General features: G+C 40.3%; 1 protein-coding gene across 3 annotated transcripts in view; it reads left to right on the forward strand.

Moving 5' to 3' along the window:
* LOC124595010 overlaps positions 1–27,935 on the forward strand; it is a 165,110-nt gene that overhangs the window by 75,083 nt on the left and 62,092 nt on the right. For all 3 annotated transcript variants that reach the window (XM_047133559.1, XM_047133557.1, XM_047133558.1), the window contains exon 5: positions 21,921–22,030. In XM_047133559.1, the coding sequence (XP_046989515.1) occupies positions 21,921–22,030 (110 nt within the window). The remainder of the gene's footprint in view (positions 1–21,920; positions 22,031–27,935) is intronic.

The raw sequence follows: 27,935 nt of genomic DNA on the forward strand, positions 1-27,935 counted from the left end.
ACAATAAACTGTTTTGCTTAATAAAATGGCCGCCAGCCCAAATCGGGCAGTGTCTACACAAAAAGATGAAGTCAGTTTTCAACACTGAATAGATAACGACTTTCACTTACTATGTAATTGAAACACAACCACTTAATTTCCATTTACTGCAGTCACTTGGCAGGAAGTACTATTAATCCTACTTTCTGTTACTTATGGAATTTATCACTATACTTCAGTAATTATTTAAAGAAGACACACACGTTTCAACAAGGATACAAAATATATAAAACTTATAGGTATCATTCATATGACCAAAACTATTATTTAACACTACTAAATTTCATTTCTTTACGACTGTTATTTGTTAATGTTTTACTAACACCAATATTTGTCTGACTTTCTTTGACGTGGAGAAGCAACACGAAGAATTACTGTTAAGATTGTTGCAGTTACACAATTATGTTACTTTACTTTCAGAAATGCTATTGAAAACTTATCCTCATGGTCATGCAAAGCGGTGGCCCTTAAACTGATACATGCAAACTTTAGTATTCAATAACGATTTTCAGAATTTACTACCAGAACAGTACTATTGCCAGTAATTTACTATTATTCAAGCATCAATAAACATATGGATACTTGGAATAAATTCGTTTAGGAAAGGACCCTACTGAGGTAAATGAAATAGGAAAATTACAGTTAAACACAAAGGTACATTTAACACTTATATTCCACTGATTGAAGATAGATGGTTCATACTGTGATACACTTCTAAATAAAATACTTTGCCTGTTACTGATGTCGAAGGTGGCATGAGGCGGTGCTGCGTAGTAACATTGCGCAGGTATCGCTCTTAATGTACTTAGCTCTGTCTTCCGCTTGGTGGTGACGATAAAATTGCAAGTTTCTGAGCTATTAATTTATTGCCGTACTGCGCCAATCATGTAGAACACGTCTGAGGCCAAAACCAGTCTTGCAGGTAAATTCGGGACCTCTAGTGCTTGACCAACGTAATGCAAGTTCACCACTTGCAGGGCAGCTGCCAACTGTGTTAGCCACTTGCGCGCCAATTTCACTCGCGCGCCCCACCACCTTTTCCATTCCACCACAGAACGGAGTTCCGTTCTGCCAATGATCCCTACACCTTTTGAATTTACACTTCTGCTTACAAAAATGGTAAGTATGAACCATCTACAATTGCATGACAGCATATACATACAAAATTGACATAATTAATTATAGTTGTACTTGAAATATTACATAATTATTTACAAAATGTGTATCAATACATTTATTCCACCTACGTCAAAGAGGTTATTTTAAACAGATAAACTACACTTAACAAAAGCTTACTCTTGTTATAGTATTTGCTTAATTTTTCAAAATTATTATGGAACAAAAAAATTTTAAAATATACAGATTAATGGCAGTATTATATTTACAATATCATTACACCATCTCCTTAAATTCCCACCTTTTTGCAGTATCTTTAGTTTTAATCTACAGTTCATAACCAATAGATTGTGGTCAAAGTCCACGTCTGCCCCTGGAAATGTCATACAATTTAAAACCAGGTTCCTAAATCTCTGTCTTACCATTATATAATCTATCTGAAACCTGTCAGTATCTCCAGGCTTCTTCCATGTATACAACCTTCTTTTATGATTCTTGAACCAAGTGGTAGCTATGATTAAGTTATGCTCTGTGCAAAATTCTACCAGGCAGCTTCCTCTTTCATTCCTTACCCCCACTCCGTATTCAGCCAGTGTATGGTCCCAAAATATCTTCTCTTCCTAGTTTAGCATTGACATCACCAAGGAAAACCTTTGCATTGTATGATGGTGCTCCTTCATACACCGATTCTAGGTCTTTGTAGAAACTGTCTATCTCACTGTCATCTTTATCTTCTGCAGGTGCATGGAATGAAACCAGAGTTATGTTGTAGAATTTTCCTTTTATTCTTATCCAGCATATTCTTTCATTAACAGCCTTGAAGTCCATGATATTTCCCCTTACTCTGTTGGCTACTGCAAAGCCCACTCCAAACTGATGTTTACCTTCTTTATTTCTGCTGTGGAAGTAGCTATATAACTTTTCTTTATGCATTCCTTCTCCAGGCCATCTCATTCTTGCAGTGCCACTATGTCTAGCATGTATCTATTCAGTTCTTCATCAAGGACCTTCCCCTTTCCAGGTGAGAGTAGTGTTTTCATATTCCAAGTGCCACATTTCACTCTATGTTTGTTCCATGATCTCCTGGCATTAACCTTTAATTTCCTGGGGTCATTTCCATTGTTCCGGACCAAATCTGAGGCTATTTCTTGGTGCTTCATAACATTCATCTTTTTTACGGTGTGGGCATGTTGGCCCAACCTCTAACCTGGAGGACTGGGGTGTCCCATTTAGTCTGGATCATCACCTTTGACCTATCTGGCCACATACAATGAATTTTGTTTTTTGATGAACGGGAAAAGTAAAACGTTCTTTTTCATACCTTTTCATAGGTGTTCAGTATGCCCCCTATGAGATGCCCGGCATATGGCAATGCGGTATTTGGATTGTTCTCACTGTGCAGCAAGCATTCTTGAGTTACAGCTTCCACAGCTGCTGTTTTGCGATGTCTCAGTTCATTCACTGTTGTTGGTAATGGAGGCACATAAATAGTCTTTTATAAACCCTACAAGAAATAATCACATACCATCACGTCCGGTGACGCTGGAGGCCAGTAATGTAAGGCTGAATCATTTGTTCCAGTGTGATCGATCCATCATTCAGTAATCCTTTGATTTAAAAATTCCCGCACTTCCAGATGCCAGTGTGGCAGTGCCCCATCCTGTTGGCAAACAAAGGCATTTGACTCAGTCTCCAACTGTGAAAAAATAAAGTTATCAAGCATATCGAGATATGTGCTTCCTGTAACAGTGTTCTCGGCAAGGAAAAATACACCTTTTCCCATGAACCTGCACAAAACACATAGAATTTTGGAAAGTTCCTCTCATGTTGTACAACTTCATGTGGTTGTTCAGTATCCCATATTCTCACATTATGATGATTCACCTTTCTATTTAAATAGAATGTTGCCTTGTCACTAAACACTAAGCATGGAAGAAAACTGCCATCCTCCATGTTGCCAAAAACGAAATTGCAGAACTCAACATGTTGTTTATAATAATGGTGGAAGGTGAATAAATTAATTAAAATTTGTGCCGTGACCAGGACTTGAACCTAGGTCTCTTTGCTTACTAGGCAGGAATGCTAACCATTACATCACCGCAGCGCTATGGCTAACATTACTACATGGACTATGCAAGTCCAGTGCCCTGCAAAACACAAACTTCAATTCATATCCTCTGCTTATTTTCCCCCTAAATTGTCTCTATTACCAGGATGCTGTGGCATTGGAATAGCACCCCAGTGTTGGACGTAATGGGCAAATCCTGTACCTCAGGTGATCATATAGACTTATAATTAAATTTACTTGAGACATTATTTAGGGTTATGATTAAAAAAAAAAAAAACGGATGTGTCTTTTTGATATACTTTGTACTACCTCTGTTCTCACTGACATCTATCTGTTGTAGAATCATAGAACTGATTCTGAGCTCAAACATAATGTGGCGTCTCGAACAGAATGGGTCCCTCCATACCCACCAGCGAGGATTCTGGGGGAGGGGGGGACCCACCAGTCATGTGAACTCAAAACATGACGTTCTGAAAGCTGTGGATTTGATCTTGACTTCTGTACAGCATTTAAGTTGTTAAATGGCAACGTTTATTAACAAAGGTACGTTTGTGCTTTCAGTTGATAAAATAAAAAGTCAAACTGTTGCCAGGAGTTTACTTATTTAAAAATTGACCTAGGTTTTGATACTCTGTGCAAGTGCTGAAAAGTAATGATTCTGAAATTTTTATTCTGTTCTCAGTATCATTTGAGGTATTACATATCACGCTCATTACTCGGTCATCTTTCCCGTTTCACTGATGCAAGATGCAACCCTCTGCCACTAGAGGACTCCGAATTGTAGCTTGTAACATGATGGTGTGTAACATAACTACCAGGTGCGGAAGTGTGAAACTGGAATTTGGTTGCAATAACTACACATCTGTTGTTTGAAACTGATAAACAATATTTTATTCAAAACAATCTCCATTGCTATTTATACATTTCTCCCACCTCTCCGGCAGGCTGTGAATGCCAAGCCAAAAAAACAATTCTTCTTTTGAAGCGAACCAATCAATGAGCCATTTTTATACATTTTCAGCAAGAGCATGTACCAGTGATGCAAATAGATGATAATTGGATGTAGCCAAGTCTGGAGAATAAGCCACATTCCCAATTGAATGCCTCGATCATTTCCCTGATCCATTTTACTGTGTATGATGGGGTGTTATCATGGAGCAGTATAGATTAGTGTTGCCCTTATCCATATTCCAGTCATTTTTCATGTAATGCTCAATTTAAATTGATCATTTGCTGTAGGCAGCGATCAGTGTTAATGGTTTCATCAGGTTTTAGTAGCTCATAATGGATGACACTCCCCCATGAATCATGGACCTTGCCGTTGGTGGGGAGGCTTGCGTGCCTCAGCGATACAGGGGACTACTCAGGAGGATGTCATTATCAGGAGAAAAAAAACTGGCGGTCTACGGATCAGAGCATGGAATGTCAGATCCCTTAAGCGGGCAGGTAGGTTAGAAAATTTAAAAAGGGAAATGGATAGGTTAAAGTTAGATATAGTGGGAATTAGTGAAGTTCAGTGGCAGGAAAAACAAGACTTCTGGTCAGGTGAATACAGGGTTATAAATACAAAATCAAATAGGGGGGTAATGCATGAGTAGGCTTAATAATGAAAAAAAAAAAAAAAAAAATAGGAATGCGGATAAGCTACTACAAACAGCATAGTGAACGCATTATTGTAGCCAAGATAGATACGAAGCCCGCGCCTACCACAGTAGTACAAGTTTATATGCCAACTAGCTCTGCAGATGACGAAGAGATTGATGAAATGTATGATGGGATAAAAGAAATTATTCAGATAGTGAAGGGAGACGAAAATTTAATAGTCATGGGTGGCTGGAATTCGGTAGTAGGAAAAGGAAGAGAAGGAAATATAGGAGGTGAATATGAAACGGGGGTAAGGAATGAAAGAGGAAGCCGCCTAGTAGAATTTTGCACAGAGTGTAACTTAATCATAGCTAACACTTGGTTCAAGAATCATGAAAGAAGGTTGTATACATGGAAGAAGCCTGGAGATACTAAAAGGTATCAGACAGATTATGTAATGGTAAGACAGAGAATTAGGAACCAGGTTTTAAATTGTAAGACATTTCCAGGGGCAGATGTGGACTCTGACCACAATCTATTGGTCGTGAACTGCACATTAAAACTGAAGAAACTGCAAAAAGGTGGGAATTTACGGAGATAAGACCTGGTAAACTGACAGAACCAAAGGTTGTAGACAGTTTCAGAGAGAGCATTAGGGAACAATTGACAAGAATGGGGGCAAGAAATACAGTAGAAGAAGAATGGGAAGCTTTGAGGGGTGGAGTAGTGAAGGCAGCAGAGGATCAAGTACGTAAAAAGACAAGGGCTAGTAGAAATCCTTGGGTAACAGAAGATATATTGAATTTAATTGATGAAAGGAGAAAATATAAAAATGCAGTAAATGAAGCAGGCAAAAAGGAATACAAACGTCTCAAAAATGAGATCGACAGGAAGTGCAAAATGGCTAAGCAGGGATGGCTAGAGGACAAATGTAAGGATGTAGAGGCTCATCTCACGAGGGGTAAGATAGATACTGCCTACAGGAAAATTAAAGAGACCTTTGGAGAAAAGAGAACCACTTGCATGAATATCAAGAGCTCAGGTGAAAACCCAGTTCTAAGCAAAGACGGGAAAGCAGAAAGGTGGAAGGAGTATATAGAGGGTCTATACAAGGGCGATGTAATTGAGGACAATTATATGGAGATGGAAGAGAATGTATATGAAGATGAAATGGGAGATATGATACTGCGTGAAGAGTTTGACAGAGCACTGAAAGACCTAAGTCGAAACAAGGCCCCCCGAGTAGACAACATTCCATTAGAACTACTGATAGCCTTGGGAGAGCCAGGCCTGACAAAACTCTACAATCTCGTGAGCAAGATGTATGAGACAGGCGAAATACCCTCAGACTTCAAGAAGAATATAATAATTCCAATCCCAAAGAAAGCAGATGTTGACAGGTGTGACAATTATTGTACTATCAGTTTAATAAGTGATGGCTGCAAAATACTAACATGAATTCTTTACAGACGAATGGAAAAACTGGCAGAAGCCGACCTCGGGGAAGATCAGTTTGGATTCCGTAGAAATGTTGGAACGCATGAGGCAATACTGACCCTACGACTTATCTTAGAAGATAGATTAAGGAAAGGCAAACCTACATTTCTAGCATTTGTAGACATAGAGAAAGCTTTTGGGAATGTTGACTGGAATATTCTCTTTCAAATTCTGAATGTGGCAGGGATAAAATACAGGGATCTAAAGGCTATTTACAATTTGTACAGAAACCAGATGGCATTTATAAGGGTCGACGGTCATGAAAGGGAAGCAGTGGTTGGGAAGGGAGTGAGACAGGGTTGTAGCCTATCCCCGATGTTATTGAATCTGTGTATTGTGCTAGCAGTAAAGCAAACAAAAGAAAAATTTTGAGTTGGAATTAAAGTCCAGGGAGAAGAAATAAAAACCTTTAGTTTTGCCGATGACATTGTAATTCTGTCAGAGACAGCAAAGGACTTGGAAGAGCAGTTGAAAGGAATGGAAAGTTTCTTGAAAGGAGGATATAAGATGAACATCAACAAAAGCAAAATGAGGATAATTGAAAGTAGTTGAATTAAGTCGGGTGATGCTAAGGGAATTAGATTATAAAATTAGACACTTGAAGTAGTAAATGAGTTTTGCTATTTGGGGAGCAAAATAATTGATGATGGTCGAAGTAGAGAGGATATAAAATGTAGACTGGCAATGGCAAGGGAAGTGTTTCTGAAGAATATAAATATGTTAACATCGATTATAGATTTAAGTGTCAGGAAGTCATTTCTGAATGTATGTGTGTATGGAAGTGAAACATGGACAGTAATTAGTTTAGACAAGAAGAGAATAGAAGCTTTAGAAATGTGATGCTACGGAAGAATGCTGAAGATTAGATGGGTAGATCACATAACTAATGAGGAGGTATTGAATAGAATTAGGGAGAACAGAAATCTGTGGCACAACTTGACCAGAAGAGGGGATCGGTTGGTAGGACATGTTTTGAGGCATCAAGGGATCACCAATTTACCATTGGAGGACAGCGTGGAGGATAAAAATCGTAGAGGGAGACCAAGAGATGAATACACTAAGCAGATTCAGAAGGATGTAGGCTGCAGGAGGTACTGGGAGATGAAGAAGCTTGCATGGAGAACTGCATCAAACCAGTCTCTGGACTGAAGACCATAATAATAAAAGCAACAGTAAAGCAACAGTAGATGACACCTTTCTGATCCCATCAAACACAGGTAATTGTCTTCTTTCCAAAGCGATTAGGTCTTGCAGTGGATGTGAGTGGTTTGCCTGGATTCACCTATGATTTACGTGCCTAGGATTCTCAAAATATATCCATTTTTCATCACCTGTCACTATTCAACGGCGAAACGACTTTCATTTGTATTCGGCGAGCAGCATTTCACTAGTGATCTATCAAATTGCTCTCTGTCTTTCATTCAGTTCAGGCAGAACCCATTTTCCCACTTCCGGAACCTTTCCTGTAGCTTTCAACCGAAGAGAAACGGCTTTTATTTTATGTTATTTGCATGTCAAGGTCCGTAGGACCAAATTGAGGAGCAAATCTCCAAGGCCATGGAATATGTCAGTATGTGAAATTACAACATAAAAGTAATCACAGTGTACAGGATGGGCATATGGGCAGGCGGTGGGCATTATGGAATGAATAGGGTAATTTTTAGATAAAGTCCATTTGTTGGCAAAAGCATGTTGAAAGGGGTTACATAGACCAAGGGAGGTGAGGGTGAGCCAGAGCATAGAGTTCAGCGAGACATAGTTTGTGAAGCTAAAAAAAGTGGTTGTCTGCCAAAACTAAGTCCACAATGCCGCAGCACCGGGAGAAGCGGGAAGGTCTACACTGCTACATGGCGCGTGCATCCGACTCGCGGCTGAACAAGAATAGAAGAGAGCGGACCTGGCGATGGGCGGCCGGGTATATTTGATTCACCACGTGGCTTCCTCCTCCCTCATTGGTCAGGACCTAGCAAATCGTGCGGGCGGCATGGAACTTTCCAGAGCGTTGCCTGCTAAGCGACGCCTGGGGCGGCGTTACCTCGTAAGCACATGAGAGAGGCGCGTGGCCAATGTGCACTTTCTCGGTTCTGACTTCCTGTTACTAGACCATCGGACGAAAGAATTTACAGGCAGCTAACACTGCCGACCATGGCTTGGCCGCAATAAAAAAATGAAGTTACCATTTGAAAGCTCATATAATAAAGTAAAATCCCCTATTGTCTGGCTCACAGATAAAAATAAAATTTTTTATGAACCTGAAAAAAGTCCAGCCATAAGTTTAAGTAATCGCAATCAACAATATAACAAGAATCAGCTTAATTTTTCAAAGAACTCCTTGACAGAATAGAAGGAGTGACCTATGAGGAAACTCTTCAGTTTCATTTTGAAAGCGCGTGGATTACTGCTGATTTTTGAATTCTAGTGGTAGCTTATTGAAAATGGATGCAGCAGCATACTGCACACCTTTCTGCACAGGAGTTAAGGAAGTCCAATCCAAATGCAGGTTTGATTTCTGCCAAGTATTAACTTAGTGAAAGGTGCTTATTCTTGCGAATAAGCTAGTATTGTTAACAAGAAATGACAGTAAGGAATATATATATTGAGGGGACAATGTCAAAATACCCAGACTCATGAACAGGGGTCGACAAGAGGTTCGTGAACTCACACCAATTATTGCCTGAACCGCCTGTTTCTGAGCCAAAAATATCCTTTTGGAATGGGAAGAGTTACCCCAAAATATAAAACCATATGACATAAGTGAATGAAAATAAGCAAAGTAGACTAATTTTCGTGTCAAATGATCACTCACTTCAGATACTTTTCAAATAGTAAATATGGCAGCATTAAGTCTTTGAACAAGATCCTGATCATGGGCTTTCCATGACAGTTTACTATCTATCTGAACACCTAGAAATTTGAACTGTTCACTTTCACTAAACCTATACCCATTCTGTGAAATTAAAACATCGGGTTTTGTTGAACTGTGTGTTAGAAACTGCATAAAATGAATCTTACTGTGATTTAGCGTTATTTTATTTTCTACGAGCAGTGAACTTATGTCATGAACTGTACTATTTTAAACAGAGCCAGTGTAGTGTTGCACAGAGCGTCCTTTACTACCAAGATAGTGTCATCAGCAAACAGAAATATTTTAGAGTTACCTGTAATACTAGTGGGCATATCATTTATATAAATAAGGGCAGCAGTGGTCCCAACACTGATCGTTGCCGCCCCCCCCCCCCCCCCCCCCCCTTGACCGTACCCCACTCAGATTCCACATCACAGCCATTCTCAACATTGTGAGTAATGACCTTTTGCTGTCTGTTGCTAAAGTAAGAGGTGAACCAGTTGTGAGCTACTCCCCATATTGCGTAATGGTCCAACTTCTGAAGCAATATTTTGTGATCAACAGAATCAAATGCCTTAGTTAAATAAAAAAATGTGCCTAGCATTTGAAACCTTTTGCTTAACCCATCCAGTACCTCACAGAGAAAAGAGAATATAGCATTTTCATTTGTTAAACGACTTCTAAAGCCGAACTGTACATTTGATAGGAAATCGTGTGATATAAAAGGATCAATTATTCTTACATACATAGTCTTTTCAATAACTTTTGCAAACACTGTGGGCTTAGAAGTAGGTCTAAAATTGTATAAATTATCCTTTTCTCCCTTTTTATAAAGTGGCTTTACTTCTGAGTACTTTAATCGTTCAGGAAACTGATCATTCCCAAAGGAAAAATTACAAATATGTCTAAATACAGGGCTAACATGTATAGCACAGTACTTTAATATTCTGCTAGGAGCTCCATCATATCTTTGAGAGTCCTTAGTCTTCAGTGATTTAATTCTTGACTCAATCTCCCCCCCCCCCCCCCCCCCCCCCCTGTCTGTATCACAGAGTAGTATTTCAGATATAAATCTCAGAAAGGCTTTTGCCAAGAGAGTTATATGATTCCCTGTAGAAACTAAATTTTTAATTAATTCACCAGCAATACACAGAAAATGATTGTTAAATTCTGTACGTATATCTGATCTGTGAGCAACATAAATATTTCTACTATGAACGGACTTTATATTGTCGACCTGGTGCTGCTGATCAGACACTTCCTTCACAACTGACCATATAGTTTTAATTTTATCCTGCGAGTTAGCTATTCTATTTGCATACCACATACTCTTAGCCTTCCTAATAACATTTTAAGCACCTTACAGTAATGTTTGTACTGGGCTACTGTAGCTTGATTGTGACTACACTATGTGGTCAAAAGTATTCGGATACCTGCCTGAGAATGACTTACAAGTTCGTGGCGCCTTCCATTGGTAATGCTGGAATTCAATGTGGTGTTGACCCACCCTTAGCCTTGATGACAGCTTCCACTCTCGCTGGCATACATTCAATCAGATGCTGGAAGGGTTCTTGGGGAATGACAGCCCATTCTTCACAGAGTGCTGCACTAAGGAGAGGTATCGATGCCGAGGTGCTCCATCGTGTTGAAAGACGCAATCGCTATCCCCGAATTGCTCTTCAACAGTGGGATGCAAGAAGGTGCTTAAAACATCAATGTAGGCCTGTGCTGTGATAGTGCCATGCGAAACAACAATGGGTGCAAGTCCCCTCCATGAAAAACACGATCACACTACAACACCACCGCCTCCGAATTTTAGTGTTGGCACTACACACACTGTCAGATGACATTCACCGGGCATTCGCCGTACCCAGACCCTGCCATCGGATTGCCACATTGTGTATCATGATTCGTCACTCCACACAATGTTTTTCCACTGCTCAGTCATCCAATGATTATGCTCCTTACACCAAGCGAGACGTCATTTGGCATTTACTGGCATGATGTGTGGCTTATGAGCAGCTGCTTGACCATGAAATCCAAGTTTACTCACCTCCCACCTATCATAGTACTTGCAGTGGATCTTGACTCAGTTTGGAATTCCTGTGTGATGGTAGATGTCTGCCTATTACACTTTACGACACTCTTCGCAAGTGTCGGTGGTCTCTGTTAGTCAACAGATGAGGTCGCCCTGTACGCTTTTGTGCGTGTGGAAATCTCGTGTACAGACGTATGACACAAATGACACCCAATCACCTGATCGTGTTCGAAGTCCGTGAGTTCCACAGAGCACCCCATTCTGCTCTCTCACGATGTTTAATGACTACTGAGGTTGCTGATATGGAGTACCTGGCAGTAGTTGGCAGCACAATGCACCTAATACGAAAAACGTATGCTTTTGGGGGTGTCCGGATACTTTTGCCACATAGCGTATTTCTATCATTTTGATATAATTCCCACTTTGTTCTACATGATACCCTTCCCGCAAGTCAGCCACCCAGGCTGCATTTTACTGCTAGTGCCCTGTTTAGAACGTTCTAATGGAAAGCAACTCCCAAAGAGCATGAAAAATGTGTTAAGGGAAACATTATGTTCGTCATCTATGTTATTGGCAGTATAAACATCCTGCCACCTTGTTCCTTGTCGTTTGAGTACAAAAGCGATGCATTTGGAATAAGTATATCCATAATATAGTAGTGAGAAGGTATTGGAAAAGCTCCAAGTAGTGCACTTGTGTTAAGTACGAGTCATCCTTATAAGATGATTGCAATTGCTTTGTTTTATTTTTTGGTATTATTCTTTACATTAAGAAAGATCAAAGTTACTGTTAAAATGATCATGGTACAAATTCTGCAGATTGAAAAGACTTATGGGTTGCGAAAACCATGCAATGTGGAATTTTGCATTAGAAGCATATTCATGTTTGGACGACATACGGGATGTAGTGGATGGGACAATGAAATTCGCAGATCAGAATTATTCAAGTAAGGATAGGAAAGCAAAATCAAAGTTGATATTACAGAATGAATCAGTGAATTATGTTCACATTGAAAAAGCTGCGGCAGTGAAAGAAGTCTGGGACAAATTACAAGGTGCATTGGAGGATGGAGGTCTTACAAGGAAAGTAGGATTATTACGTGAGTTAATTACCAATCAGCTGGACAAATGCAAGAGCATAGACGAATACATCAACAAAATAAAAGCCACGTTGAACCGACTGAGAAACATTGGGTTTGAAATTGCTAACGAATAGATAGAGACACTACTATTGGCAAGACTGCCCGAAAGGTAAGCGCCTATGATTATGGGGCTGGAAAGCTCAGGTATAGCGGGTGACAGTGTTGAATTGAAAATCCTACAGGATGTAAAGAGTATTTCAAGCTGTCATGTATTGGAGTAGGTAGCTGCTCTTTATTCAAGAAACAAAAGGAGGAAATCAATGAGGTACTATAGATGTCAGAAGAAGGAGCATATTGCATCTCAGTGCAGAGGAAAAGTAAACCCAAGATCAGACACTCAGCAAATGAAGTATGTTGCAGGTAGCCCAGAGAGAGGGACTAATAGTAAAGATAAGGCATTCTCATGTTTTCATTCTTTTGGAGATGTGGCTAGTTGTCAACTGGAATGGATTTTAGTCTCGAGTGCATCTGTGCATATTGTTAATGACAAATCTTTTCTGTGTGATGTTAAAGATAAGACTTGTATGGGAATATCTACTACTGATGGCAGCAAGCTAGAATGTCATTTGGTTGGGGAAACTAGACGTAAATGTAAGTGTAAATGGTGAACCCGATATGGTTACAGCACATGATGTTCACTATGTAGAAAATGTTGCTACTAACCTATTGTCTGTAGTGGAAAATGTCAAGAAGGGAAATGCAGTCACTTTTATCATTGACAGAGCAAGAGTAATCAATAAAAATTGTGAAGTTATAACTACAGCAAGTAACAAAAGGAGTATTTTAAGTTGGATACCATTGACAGTAAACATAGACATGTTAGTCATTGAGTATACTCAGCGGAAGGTTTTTTATGGTACTGCAGACTTGGACATATAAATAGAAAGAGTATGTCTGTAATAAGGGATGTGATACAGGGAATACAGAATTATAGTGTATCCGAGGACCCTTGTGAGATATGCATAAAAGGAAAACAAACTAGGCTACCTTTTACGACTGTTGTAGTTGTTGTTGTTGTCTTCAGTCCTGAGACTGGTTTGATGCAGCTCTCCATGCTACTCTATCCTGTGCAAGCTTCTTCATCTCCCAGTACTTACTGCAACCTACATCCTTCAGAATCTGCTTAGTGTATTCATCTCTTGGTCTCCCTCTATGATTTTTATCCTCCACGCTGCCCTCCAATGCTAAATTTGTGATCCCCTGATGCCTCAGAACATGTCCTACCAACCGGTCCCTTTCTCTTGTCAAGTTGTGCCACAAACTCCTCCCAAATTCTGTTCAATACCTCCTCATTAGTTATGTGATCTACCCATCTAATCTTCAGCATTCTTCCGTAGCACCACATTTCGAAAGCTTCTATTCTCTTCTTGTCCTAACTATTTATTATCCATGTTTCACTCCCATACATGGCTAAACTCCATACAAATACTTTCAGAAAAGACTTCCTGACACTTAAATCTATACTCGATGTTAACAAACTTCTCTTCTTCAGAAATGCTTTTCTTGCCATTGCCAGTCTACGTTTTATATCCTCTCTACTTCGACCATAATAAGTTATTTTGCTCCTCAAATAGCAAAACTCCTTTACTACTTTAAGCATCTCATTTCCTAATCTAATTCCCTCAGCATCACCCGACTTTATTCGACTACGTTCCATTGTCCTTGTTTTGCTTTTGTTGATGTTCATCTTTTAAGACTAGTAAAAGTAAATCTGCAGAGGTCTTACAGATAATCCATACGGATGTATGTGACCTGATGGAGTGCAAATCCATAGGTGGGAGTTATTATTTGCTTACATTTATTGATGATTATTCACGTATACTGATGTTTATTTTTTTAGTTCCAAAGACCAAGGGAGTGACACTTTTGAGGAATACCATAATTAGTTGAAAGGTGGATGGGAAAGAAGATTAAGATTGTCAAGTCTGAAAACGGGAGAGAATATATTAATTAGAAATTGAAAACATTTCTGACAAAAATGGGTTTCAGGCATCAAATTACCACAAGGTACAGCTCATCTCAAAATAGGGTTGCTGAGAGGGCTAATAGGACCATTGTCGAAAAAGCAAGGATCATGATAACTGATGCTGGATTATCAAAAGATTTTTGGGCAGAGTTGGTATATATATTTGAACAATAAGTCACCTACAAAAGCTTTGAGGAATAGTCCCCCTATGAGATATGGGTAGGAAGGAAACCTGACCTAAGCAATATAAGGGTTTTTGGTGTGATGCAATGGTGCACATTCCAAAACAACTGAGAGGAAAATGGGACCCAAAAACTAAAGATTATATTTTTGTAGGCTAATGTGAGAATTCAAAGGGCTACCAATTAATGGATCCATTGAATAAAAGGATAGTTACAAGCAGAGATGTAGTTGTTGTTGTTGTGGTCTTCAGTCCTGAGACTGGTTTGATGTAGCTCTCCATGCTACTCTATCCTGTGCAAGCTTCTTCATCTCCCAGTACCTACTGCAACCTACATCCGTCTGAATCTGCTTAGTGTATTCATCTCTTGGTCTCCCCCTACGATTTTTACCCTCCACGCTGCCCTCCAATACTAAATTGATGATCCCTTGATGCCTCAGAATATGTACTACCAACCGATCCCTTCTTCTGGTCAAGTTGTGCCACAACCTTCTCTTCTCCCCAATCCTATTCAATACTTCCTCATTAGTTATGTGGTCTACCCATCTATTCTTCAGCATTCTTCTGTAGCACCACATTTCGAAAGCTTCTATTCTCTTCTTGTCCAAACTATTTACCGTCCATGTTTCACTTCCATACATGGCTACACTCCATACAAATACTTTCAGAAACGACTTCCTGACACTTAAATCTATACTCGATGTTAACAAATTTCTCTTCTTCAGAAACGCTTTCCTTGCCATTGCCGGGCTACATTTTATATCCTCTCTACTTCGGCCATAATAAGTTATTTTGCTCCTCAAATAGCAAAACTCCTTTACTACTTTAAGCATCTCATTTCCTAATCTAATTCCCTCAGCATCACCCGACTTAATTCGGCTACATTCCATTATCCTCATTTTGCTTTTGTTGATGTTCATCTTATATTCTCCCTTCAAGACACCATCCATTCCGTTCAACTGCTCTTCCAAGTCCTTTGCTGTCTCTGACAGAATTACAATGTCATCGGCGAACCTTAAAGTTTTTATTTCTTCTCCATGGATTTTAATACCTACTCCGAACTTTTCTTTTGTTTCCTTTATTGCTTGCTCAATATACAGATTGAATAACGTCGGGGATAGGCTACAACCCTGTCCCACTCCCTTCTCAACCACTGCTTCCCTTTCATGTCCCTCGACTCTTATAACTGCCATCTGCTTTCTGTACAAATTGTAAATAGCCTTTCGCTCCTTGTATTTTACCCCTGCCACCTTTAGAATTTGAAAGAGAGTATTCCAGTCAACATTGTCAAAAGCTTTCTCTAAGTCTACAAATGCTAGAAATGTAGGTTTGCCTTTCCTTAATCTTTCTTCTATGATAAGTCATAAGGTCAGTATTGCCTCAGGTGTTCCAGTATTTCTACGGCATCCAAACTGATCTTCCCCGAGGTCGGCTTCTACTAGTTTTTCCGTTCGTCTGTAAAGAATTCGTGTTAGTATTTTGCAGCTGTGGCTTGTTAAACTGATTGTTCGGTAATTTTCACATCTGTCAACACCTGCTTTCTTTGGGATTGGAATGATTATATTCTTCTTGAAGTCTGAGGGTATTTCGCCTGTTTCATACATCTTGCTCACCAGATGGTAGAGTTTTGTCAGGACTGGCTCTTCCAAGGCCGTCAGTAGTTCCAATGTAATGTTGTCTACTCGGGGGGCCTTGTTTCGACTCGGGTCTTCCAGTGCTCTGTCAAACTCTTCACGCAGTATCATATCTCCCATTTCATCTTCATCTACATCCTCTTCCATTTCCATAATATTATCCTCAAGTACATCGCCCTTGTATAGACCCTCTATATACTCCTTCCACCTTTCTGCTTTCCCGTCTTTGCTTAGAACTGGGTTTCCATCTGAGCTCTTGATGTTCATACAAGTGGTTCTCTTACCTCCAAAGGTCTCTTTAATTTTCCTGTAGGCAGTATCTATCTTACCCCTTGTGAGATAAGCCTCTACATCCTTACATTTGTCCTCTAGCCATCCCTGCTTAGGCATTTTGCACTTCCTGTCGATCTCATTTTTGAGACGTTTGTATTCCTTTTTGCCTGCTTCATTTACTGCATTTTTATATTTTCTCCTTTCATCAATTAAATTCAATATATCTTCTGTTACCCAAGGATTTCTACTAGCCCTCGTCTTTTTACCTACTTGATCCTCTGCTGCCTTCACTACTTCATCCCTCAAAGCTACCCATTCTTCTTCTACTGTATTTCTTTCCCCCATTCCTGCCATTTGTTCCCTTATGCTCTCCCTGAAACTCTGTACAACCTCTGGTTCTTTCAGTTTATCCAGGTCCCATCTCCTTAAATTCCCACCTTTTTGCAGTTTCTTCAGTTTTAATCTACAGGTCATAACCAATAGACTGTGGTCAGAGTCCACATCTGCCCCTGGAGATGTCTTACAATTTAAAACCTGGTTCCTAAATCTCTGTCTTACCATTATATAATCTATCTGATACCTTTTAGTATCTCCAGGGTTCTTCCATGTATACAACCTTCTATCATGATTCTTAAACCAAGTGTTAGCTATGATTAAGTTGTGCTCTGTGCAAAATTCTACAAGGCGGCCTCCTCTTTCATTTCTTAGCCCCAATCCATATTCACCTACTACGTTTCCTTCTCTCCCTTTTCGTACACTCGAATTCCAGTCACCCATGAGTATTAAATTTTCGTCTCCCTTCACTATCTGAATAATTTCTTTTATTTCATCATACATTTCTTCAATTTCTTCGTCATCTCCAGAGCTAGTTGACATATAAACTTGTACTACTGTAGTAGGTGTGAGCTTCGTATCTATCTTGGCCACAATAATGCGTTCACTATGCTGTTTGTAGTAGCTTACCCGCATTCCTATTTTCCTATTCATTATTAAACCTACTCCTGCATTACCCCTATTTGACTTTGTGTTTATAACCCTGTATTCACCTGACCAGAAGTCTTGTTCCTCCTGCCACCGAACTTCATTAATTCCCACTATATCTAACTTTAACCTATCCATTTCCCTTTTTAAATTTTCTAACCTACCTGCCCGATTACGGGGTCTGATATTCCACGCTCTGATCCGTAGAACGCCAGTTTTCTTTCTCCTGATAACGACATCTTCTTGAGTAGTCCCCGCCCGGAGATCCGAATGGGGGACTATTTTACCTCCGGAATATTTTACCCAAGAGGACGCCATCATCATTTAATGATACAATAAAGCTGCATGCCCTCGGGAAAAATTACGGCCGTAGTTTCCCCTTGCTTTCAGCCGTTCGCAGTACCGTCACAGCAAGGCCATTTTGGTTATTGTTACAAGGCCAGATCAGTCAATCATCCAGACTGTTGCCCTTCCAACTACTGAAAAGGCTGCTGCCCCTCTTCAGGAACCACACGTTTTTCTGGCCTCTCAAAGAGATGTAGTATTCTTTGGAAATAGAAAGGACTCTGAAGAGGGAAAGACTACTAAGTTAAATGTCCTTAGTTCCGAAAGTGAAACCGTATGTGAAGAAAGTGAAAGTGAAGAACAGAAAGAGGACAGTCAAATGCAAATGGAGACTATTTATGAGGACAGTGAGTTTGAAGACGAACAAAATGAAGAGAACAAAGTAAGGCATTCTTCTCGCATACCAAAACAGAAAGAATATCCGAATTTTGAGATGTATGCAGCCCAGTCTTTTAATGACGAACCAGCAACAGCAGAAGAAGCAATGAGCGGGCCGAACTCTCAAGAATGGAAAGAAGCAATGGAGAGGGAATTGGAATCTTTATCTGACAACGAAACCTTTGAATGGGTAAATACGCCTGCAGATATGAAACCATTTCAGGCAAGATGGGTATTCACTTTGAAGAAACCAGATCAGAAAGGAAAAAGGTTTGACGTTTGTGAAAAAAAAAGTTTGTTGCGAAAGCTTGAATTTTGTGTGTATGTTTGTGTTTGTTTGTGTGTCTATCGACCTGCCAGCGCTTTCGTTCGGTAAGTCACCTCATCTTTGTTTTTATATAGAAAAAAGTATTTATTGACTTAAACGGAGTGGACATTGCTGGAATCAATGTCTACATAAAACTAATAAATATGAAGTAATCTAAGGCAGATACCAGTATATAATATAAAAGGGGAAGAGAAGGGATGAGAATAATAATGGAAATATGGGTGGACAACTTCTTTAACTTGACTGAAAACTAAAGCCAAATGAGAATTTTTAAGAAACAGCTGCAGACCAAGTTTAAGGTGCATGATTTGGGAGAAGTATTTAAATATGTAGCCCACTAAGAATGAAGAGAGACAAGAATTGAGCATAAGTCAATCACCATATACAGAAAAAAATCTTAAAGAAATTTGGCATGAGTGATTGTAAACCCATAACTACTCCAATGGAAGTAGGAGTGAAGTTGAACATAAACGAGACAGATGTGGAATGTGATAAGAGTGTTCCATATTTAGAAGCAGTAGGGAGTCTGTTATATTTGTCTCAAACGTCATGACCTGACATTGCTTTTGTCACCAAGACAGTGAGCAGGTACTGCAGAGACCCAAAGGCAACGCACTGTAAAACTGTGAAAAGGATATTCCGATATTTAAGAGGAACTTCAGACCACGAATTAAGATACCATAGAGAAGGCAATGCAGAACTAGAAGGCTACAGTGATGCGGACTGGGGGAGTGAATTGGGAGATAGGCACTCTACTACTGACTGCTACTTTAAGTTAATGGGGGTTCTCATTTCATGGTCCTGTCAAAAAAAAAAAAAAAGTTGCATTGAGTACTGTATAAGCTGAGTATATAATGCTATCTTACACCACACAGAAAGCATTGTGGCTAAGAACATTAATATGTGAAATGGAACCCAATTTAATCATGGAACCTATAATGATCTTCTGTAACAGTGAAGCAGCCATTAACCTAGCTAGAAATGATGTCACTAGTCCTAGGACAAAACATAAGGCGCCGTTTTATTCAGGACCACATAGAGCGACAGAACATCGCTGTGGACTACCTGCGCACAGAAGACATGTTGGCTGACCTTCTCACAAAACAATATAGGAGCCATTAACCTAGCTAAAATGATGTCACTAGTGTTAGGACAAAACATATTGATATAAGGTGCCATTTTATTCGGGACCACATAGAGCGACAGAACATTGCCGTCGACTACCTGCGCACAGAAGACATGTTGGTTGACCTTTTCACAAAACCCTTGGACAAAGAGAAGTTTGAAAAGATTGTGGGGCTATTTGGTTTATCTTGTGAAGGCAAACCACAAAATATACAGGGTGGTTGGAAACTCCTGTTACAAACTTCTAGGACATGTAGAGGGTAGTGAGTACATAATATTTTGAATAGGAACCCATGTCCGGAATCGTATCGTTTCTGTTCTACGACAGTTTCAATTCAGATGTGTACCTTGTCAACGTCTGCTTAGGGCAAGTGAAATGTCTCAAGAGTTCCCTGTCCTGGTATGCAACAGGGTAGACACGAGGACATGTACTATGTCAAATGATCCACAGATGTCACTTATTGTGTGCTTTGCTGTGAGACCGAGTCAATACCTGTGCATCACTGATAGAGGTAACATGGTGCAGTACACGTTTGCGGAATACACAGACATGCTCCTTGTGTATGGCGAAGCTGGAGATAACAGAAGAGCTGCTAGTCGGCTGTATCACGAACGTTTGCCAAACCGTCCCACTCCATCACACAAACTGTTTGCCCAAGTTACACAATGGCTTCGAGAAATGGGTACCTTCACCGTGAGGAGGCAGGACTGTGGTGCTCCACAGCGATGCCGCACTCCCGAATTTGAAGGTGTACTGCGTTGCATTGAAGATAGTCCGTCAATGAGTTCGCGAACAATTGCATGTGCAATGGTTGTTAGTCACAGTACTGTCTTGGACGTTCTGCATGAGCAACAATTAACATCCGTACCACTTACAGAGGGTACGCACTATAGGTCCAGCAGACTTGCCACAATGCGTCACCTTCTGCACATGGTTCCTGCACCGTTGCATCGACATGCCCGTCTCCATGTCGAGTTCTCTTCACGGATGAATGTAGGTTCACAAGGGATTGTGTTCTGAATTCTCGAAATAGCCATGTCTGGGCGGACGAAAACCCTCATGCCACGAAAACCCTCATGCCATGCATGTTCAGGGATTTCAAGACAGGTTTGGAATTAATGTGTGGGTAGGTATTCTGGACGGTCATGTGATTGGATCATACCTCCTTCCATCCAAGCTCACGGGTCCTGCATACTTAGTCTTACTACGACACTTAATGGACCCATTCTTGGAAACTGTGCCATTGAATGTCCGTCAGGGAATGTGCTTTCAGCATGATGGAGCACCACCTCACTTTTCACTGGCTATCCGGAGACATCTCATCAGATGATATGGTGAAAGATGGATAGGCCATGGTGGTCAAACCGCGTGGCCGCCACGATTACCAGTTTTAACCCCTATGGACTACTTCTTGTGGGGTCGTATGAAGAGCCTAATTTATGAGACACCTGTAGAGACAGAGGAAGATCTGCTGGCATGAGTTCTGGCCGCTGCACAAGACACTGAAGAGACACTAGTTGGGATGGAGAGAGTGTGCCAGAACGTGCTTCGGAGGTACGATGTGTGTAACAACATTGGTGGTCGCCACATCGAGCCGCTGTTGTAATGCATCGGTACGTTGCGGCTGGTGCCGTAGATGCTGGGTTCTTGTTGTTGTCGACTAATGTAAGCTATAAGGTGTAAGTTGTAATGCAAATGCGTAAGTGATAATGGAACGAGTCAGTATTCTTTTCAAATGGATTGCAAAAATCGTACTGGGTTGCGCCTAAGTACATCCCTCATGTAGGTGTGGATGAGATAATCATCTGCATTGAAACTGTCGTATTCAAAATGTTATCTACTCATGACGCTCTACATGTCCTAGAAGTTTGTAACGGGAATTACCGACCCCCCTGTATGTTTAAAGGTGGGCGTTGGAATTGTGTGTACAATATATTTTGTGTGAGATGACAGCAAAGTGCATCATGTAAAATATAATAGACCTCTCTGGTGCTATTGTATGCTCTTGAGTTTTATGTGTGGTATATGATCCTTGGTTGTTGTGTTCGATGTATTTTACGTGGAAGTGCAAATATAGTTACTGGCACTAAATGTTTTTTACCCACTATTACTTATTCAACTGTGTCGACTCTAATATATACTATCAAAAACTATTTTCAAAGGAGAGAACATTGATTTCCAGCATACCTATGGCATATTTTGAAAAAATGTGGCTGAGATGTGTAAGTGGGTAGAATTAAGTGAGGCTTTTTGTTGTACTACCGTGATAATATTAGAATACACAACATTTACATTCTTTACATCTTTCTGGACAATCTGTATCATAGTACATGATGTGCATTGCTTAACATAGTATGTAACTAAATTTTCTTTTTTTCAGCCGGTTCTCGTTAGGAAGAGGCTACAAGTCCTTAAACTTGGGACATAAAAATGTAATAAAACTGTTAAGGAAAGGAATTGCAGTTCTGCTGTTGCATTATGGTTGGCATGGTAAGTTGGTTTTGCACTTCTGCTTGATTTCAAGTCACGTAACTGCCAAAGAGCTATGGAACAAGTTTGTGATCCAGAGCTTAAGGATTATTGCAAAAGATTAAAGATGTGTGACATATCAACATTTAGAAATGACAAAACATTTATGCTTAGTACTTGATGCAATGCACAGACGAAAGGTAATCCTGGAAGATTAAGGGAGCGTGGTACCTTGTGATTGGTTCCTTACAAGAGACAGTTGGTACCACATCTATGTAGAATAAATGATGATATTAGTAAATAATTGATATCCTGTGTCATTTCAATGGCTCCGATACAAAAGAAATCTATAGAGTGAGAGACTACCACCAAATAAAAATAGGAAAACGCTTCCGATTACTAAGTGGCAACCAAAAGCATTTTGATCCGTCGTTCCTACAACTGGAGGAAATACTTGGTTAGTGCATCCATAGGTTTAATAAATACAACAGATACACGTGATAGAGATTTTAGTCATCAGTAATATATTCTCCTACACTGTTCACAACGGCCTACCAACGCTGGGGCAACTTTTCGAATCCGCATCTGTAGAATCCATGTGGTTTTGAGGTGAAGAACTCATCGAGTCATGTTCGGAGAGCATTTTTGTTCGTTGAAGTTTGTTTGATTGTGGAAAAGGTGAAACTCTTTGAGAGCACAAGACCAGGTGAATAGGGGGGGTTATGGAATGTCTTCCCAACCCATCTCCTGTGTTGTGTTTTTTGTCAGTCTAGCAAAATGCGTGGGGAGGGGGTTAGGTATTATTGTGGAGTAGCATTGCTTCACGCAGTATTCCTGGTAATCATTCTGGGACTGTGTCTGCAAGACATCTCAGTTGCTGCCAGTAACTGTCAGCAGTGATGTTTATACCTCAGGGAAGAAATTTGTAGTGCAACACACCATTGCTGTTCCATCAGCTGTGTAACAATATCTTTTGTGGATGCGTGCATGTCTTTGTACATAGAGTTGATGCTGTACTTGGGCTCAACCATTCCTTTCTTTTTCTTATGTTAGCATGAAGACATCATTTCATGTCAACAGTACGTGTGATGTACTGAGATACCACATAAAAAGAGTTTGCGACAGTTGGTGCCAGAAGTACTATTGATGTCTGTGTGTAGCAGGAGCATCACTGTATACAAATCAGTTGTACTGCATGTGAGAAGCATGCTCCCTGGAGCAGCAGTGTCACCAGAAAGAGAGATATGTGCTTAAGTAATGATGCACAAGCAGAAGTTGTCAGTTGCAATGTTGTGAATTGGTCCAAGTCTTCCTAGGGAGTTCCTGCAAAACATTTTCTATGTCTTCAAGTCTTCTAGTCATCGAGTAAGATAGAAATAGTGGCTGACAAATAGACAGTTGTTCATCTACAGTAGAAACAGAACAGGAAATAGAATTCTCTGTGTATGGAGAGACAGCCTGCCTAGAGATTTAACTGAGCACTGTTTGTCTGGAACTGTTCTTCAAATAGTACAAGAAGACAGATGGTTAGTTTTCTTCTGACTTTAGTTCAGGGAATGTTATTTAGTTTACTTTCATGGAACTGTAGTCAATGCCGAGCAGATAGGCTAAACCTGCATTCTTCAATTGCTGTAACCAATTTTACAAAAGTTGAGTTATATGTTTTACTATTCATTATTCTGTATTACTTTAATTGTGTGTGTGCTGCACTAGAACCCAAACATCCGTTCCACTAGAACACCTTTAGTAGTCTTTTGCATCGCCAGTGAGATTTTCATCACAGTGGATGCCCCCAGTCTTCAACAGTAATGATAGAGGATAGGAATGGTCAGTGTTGTTCACGAGCCAGTTGATGATGATGACGAGCAAGCAGAATGCATACATGGCTACCCACTGATTTTAGTGGGTTTGGCTTAGAGCATGTGGTACCCGTACACCTGATTTTTGAACCATCCCCATTGCACACAAATGTCACACGATAGTGTCAGTTCTCGAGTACATTGACGTGGATCGTTGTGGATTAAAGCGTTTAAACGATCTTCATCAAACTCCGAAGGTCTTCCTGAACGTGAAGAGTCACTAATATCAAAACAGTCTTCCTTAAAACAGGAAAATCGTTTTCTTGCTGTGCTCTGTCCAATGGCATTATTTCCATGCATCTCACTGATGTTTTTGGCTGCCCCCACTATGTCGCCCTTCTGTTGAACTGAAACAGAAGAATATGTTTGAAATGTACTGATTTCTCCACTTGGCACTCATTTTCTAGCGTCTATAGCTCCACTCACTATCTCCAAATGATAATATGTAAACTCAAATAGTAGCAGTGAACTACAAATAAAAAATGAAACTCAGTCAATAAGCTCATAGCAACTGGAATACCAACATGCAAAACAAAAACAGTGATTAAGGAGGAAGATTCGTGAGTTTGCCTGTAGGAGACATAGCAAAAGAAGTGGTGTCTCTGTCAGCCTGTAATGTGTGTGAGCCAGATTACAGTTTATAATTGGCCGGTTGGGAGATCAAAGGTGCTAAACTGCATGGTTAACAATCTGCAGTTTAAAATAAAATTTTCTTCTCTGTACTTGGTTGTAAAACTGACATTTTATTGATACCAGTTTGCTAGAGATGTCACCCTTTACATCTCGTTGTTAATGGTTTATGGACATCATTTATATCTACGTAGATAATTCCAGAAGCCACCGTTAGATATCTCTGCAAGCCACCATGTGATGCGTGACGGAGTGTACCATGTACCACTGCTAGTCATCTTCTTACCTGTTCCACTCGCAAACGGAGTGAGGGAAAAGGACTGTCTATATGCCTCCATATGAGCCATTGTTTCTCGAATCTTATCTTTGTGGACCTTACATGCAGTGTGTGTTGGTGACAGTAGAATTGTTCGGCAGTCAGCTTCAAATTTTCACAATAGCTTTTCTCGAAAAAGAACGTTGTCTTCTCCCCAGGGATTCCAATTTGAGTTCCCAAAGTATCTCCATAACACTAATGTGGTGTTTGAACCTGCCAGCAACAAATTTAACAGCCTGCCTCTGAACTGCTTCGATTCTTCATTCAATCTGACGGGGTACGGATCCCAAACCCATGAGCAGTACTCCTTTACACGTGAACCACTCTTACCTAAAATTCTCCCAGTAAACCAAAATCACCATTCATTCGCCTTCCCTACCACGTTTCTCACATGCTTGTTCCATTTCATGTTGCTTTGGAATGTTACACCCAGATATTTAAATGACTTGACTGTTCAAACAGGAGACCAATAATACTGTAACCAAACACCGTAGGTTTGTTCTTTCTGCTCATCCACATTAACTTAGATTTTTCCACATTTAGAGCTAGCTGCCATTCATCACACCAACTAGAAATTTTATCTATGTCAACTAGTATCTTCCTACAGTCACTCAGTATCGACACCTTATCGTACACCACAGCATCATCAGAAAAGAAGCACAGATTGCTGCCCACCCTGTCCGCCAAATCATTTATGTATGTAGAGAACAACAGCGTTCCTATCACACTTCCTTGGGGCATTCCTGACAATAGCCTTGTCTCTGATGAACATTCCTGGTTGAGGCCAACATACTGGGTTCTGTTACTTAAGAAGTCTTCAAGCCACTCAATATCTGTGAACTTATTCCATACACTCACACCTTCATTAACAGCCTGCAATGGGGCACCATATCAAATGCTTTTCGGAAATTTAATGATATGGAATCTGGCTGTTGCATTCATCCATAATTTGCTGTGCATCATGTGAGAAAAGGGCAAGCTAAGTTTCTCATGAGCAGTGCTTTATAAAACTATGCTGATTCGTGGATATAAACCTCTCAGTCTCAAGAAAGTTTATTATATTCGAACTGAGAATACTGTATGTCCAAAGATTCTGCAGCAAACCAAAGTTAGGGATATTCATCTGCAATATTGTGGGAATCCCGTGGGAAACTTTGTATATGACTGACAGTGGCACATTACGATGCTGAAACATCCATAGTGCTCTCAGTAGTGAGCTACCTCAGGAAGCCTATTGTAACTGGGCCTGCTCTAGTGAGAACTTAAATAAAAATATATTGTAATCAACATTACATGTGCTGCTATTGAAATAATGAACAACAATTAAATGTCATGTTGTATGTTTACTGAATCACAAAAAATGACATTACTTTCAGTGACAAAACTGTTCCATATGACTGGCTGAACTGAAATGGAACTCAGCTTTCCTATATCTGCTTTCTGGGAGAACCTTTCTGTAGTTGGTTTGGCATAAATGTTGTCACAGAAGAAGCCGAGTAGCACAGTCGCTGTGGTATAGTGATTATGATACTAGACTGTTGCATGGAGGGTCGTGAGTTCAAAATTCACCTGTACTGTAAATTTTTAATGTCTATATTCGGTTCCAGTACATTCTAGAAGTATGTCAAGAATCATTCGACTGGAATGTTCTCTAACTGTATATATACCATAAGTGTTCTGGCCGGAGGCAGTTTGCTCCAGTTCTTGTATGTACAAGTGCTGAATAAACCTTCGTTAAGTGAAGTTAGTGTTCGTCATTCATCTAATTACACCTTCTTCTAGGTGACATTATTCTGGTGGAGGCGCTAGGTATTGGAACTTGTGATAGTGCACATTATCAACAATAGCGCACATTATCGACAACACAGTGGCTCCCATCAGGCCACGACAGAGCCGCCGTTTACGTGGTGAGAAATCTGAGTGCGAGCCATATTCAACAGATCGCAATCTATCGGAGACAGAAGAAGAGGAGGAGGTTACGATGACAGCAACCATGTGCCACCACATGAGACATCCTTCTGGGTTCTCTGGTGACGGTGGCCAAGATCCAAACAAGTGGCCGAAGGTATATGAGCGTATAGGCAAATTTAACAAATTGGTTATACCGTGTGTTTGGCTAACGTACTTTTGTACTTGGAGGGCACTGCCAAGCAATGGTATGAGAACAACGAGGAGAAGTTCTCAAGCTGAGAAGTATTCCAGGCAGAAGTGCACAGGTATTTCAGCAACACACAGCGACAGAAGAGCAAGGCTGAAGATAAATTAAAGTGCAGGGCACAGCATCCAGGAGAAAGTGCCGCATCCTACATTCAAGATGTCTTGGAACTGTGTAAAATAGTGGGTCCTAGAATGAAGGAGGAAGATAAGGTTGCACATCTCATGATGGGTGTTGCTGAGGACATGTATCAAGTCCTAGTCCCGAAGGAGGTTTCCACAGCAGACGACTTCATAAAATGGTTCCCGTATATCAAGACAATTCATCAAAAAAGAATTACATGCAAGATGTTTGAATGGCTTCCAAACGTCGTATTGATGTCTGTGATGGAGGAAGGAACTGATTTCACAAGTGTTCTTCGTCAGGTAGTTAGAGAGGAAGTTCAGAAGGCACTTGGATTGCAGGTGAGAAAAAAAACCGAGTCGCTTCAAGAAATCGTAAGGGAGGAAGAGGAACAGACATTGAACCTAACCTCTTGTCCTTCATTTCCCTTTAAAATGGTGAAAAAGATGAGACCCAGGCAAAGTTACATTCCTAAGATGCTGCATGAGGAACCTGTTTGGGCACTAAGGAAGACTGACGTCTGGTGGACTCAGGATAACCAACCAGTATGTTTCCACTGTGGACGACAGGGACATGTGGTATGCTATTGTCAAGAAAGGTGACGGATATTTGATGAGGCCTGTGCCAGAAGACAGCAGACCAGTCTTAGCCGATGCCAGCTCCAGGATTACGAAGATGAACAGGAAGATGTGGGTGCAGGATGATGTAGGTCACCATTGCTGCAAGCAAACCACTGGAGAGGACACTCCCAACATGCCGATCAAGGTCTCCATCACTGTTTAGAAGCTCTAGCCAATCACCTAGCCACCGCAACTTGGAAAACTAAAGGGTGTGGCCTTCCTT

The sequence above is a fragment of the Schistocerca americana genome, chromosome 2 (assembly GCF_021461395.2).
Source record: "Schistocerca americana isolate TAMUIC-IGC-003095 chromosome 2, iqSchAmer2.1, whole genome shotgun sequence".
Taxonomy (NCBI): domain Eukaryota; kingdom Metazoa; phylum Arthropoda; class Insecta; order Orthoptera; family Acrididae; genus Schistocerca; species Schistocerca americana.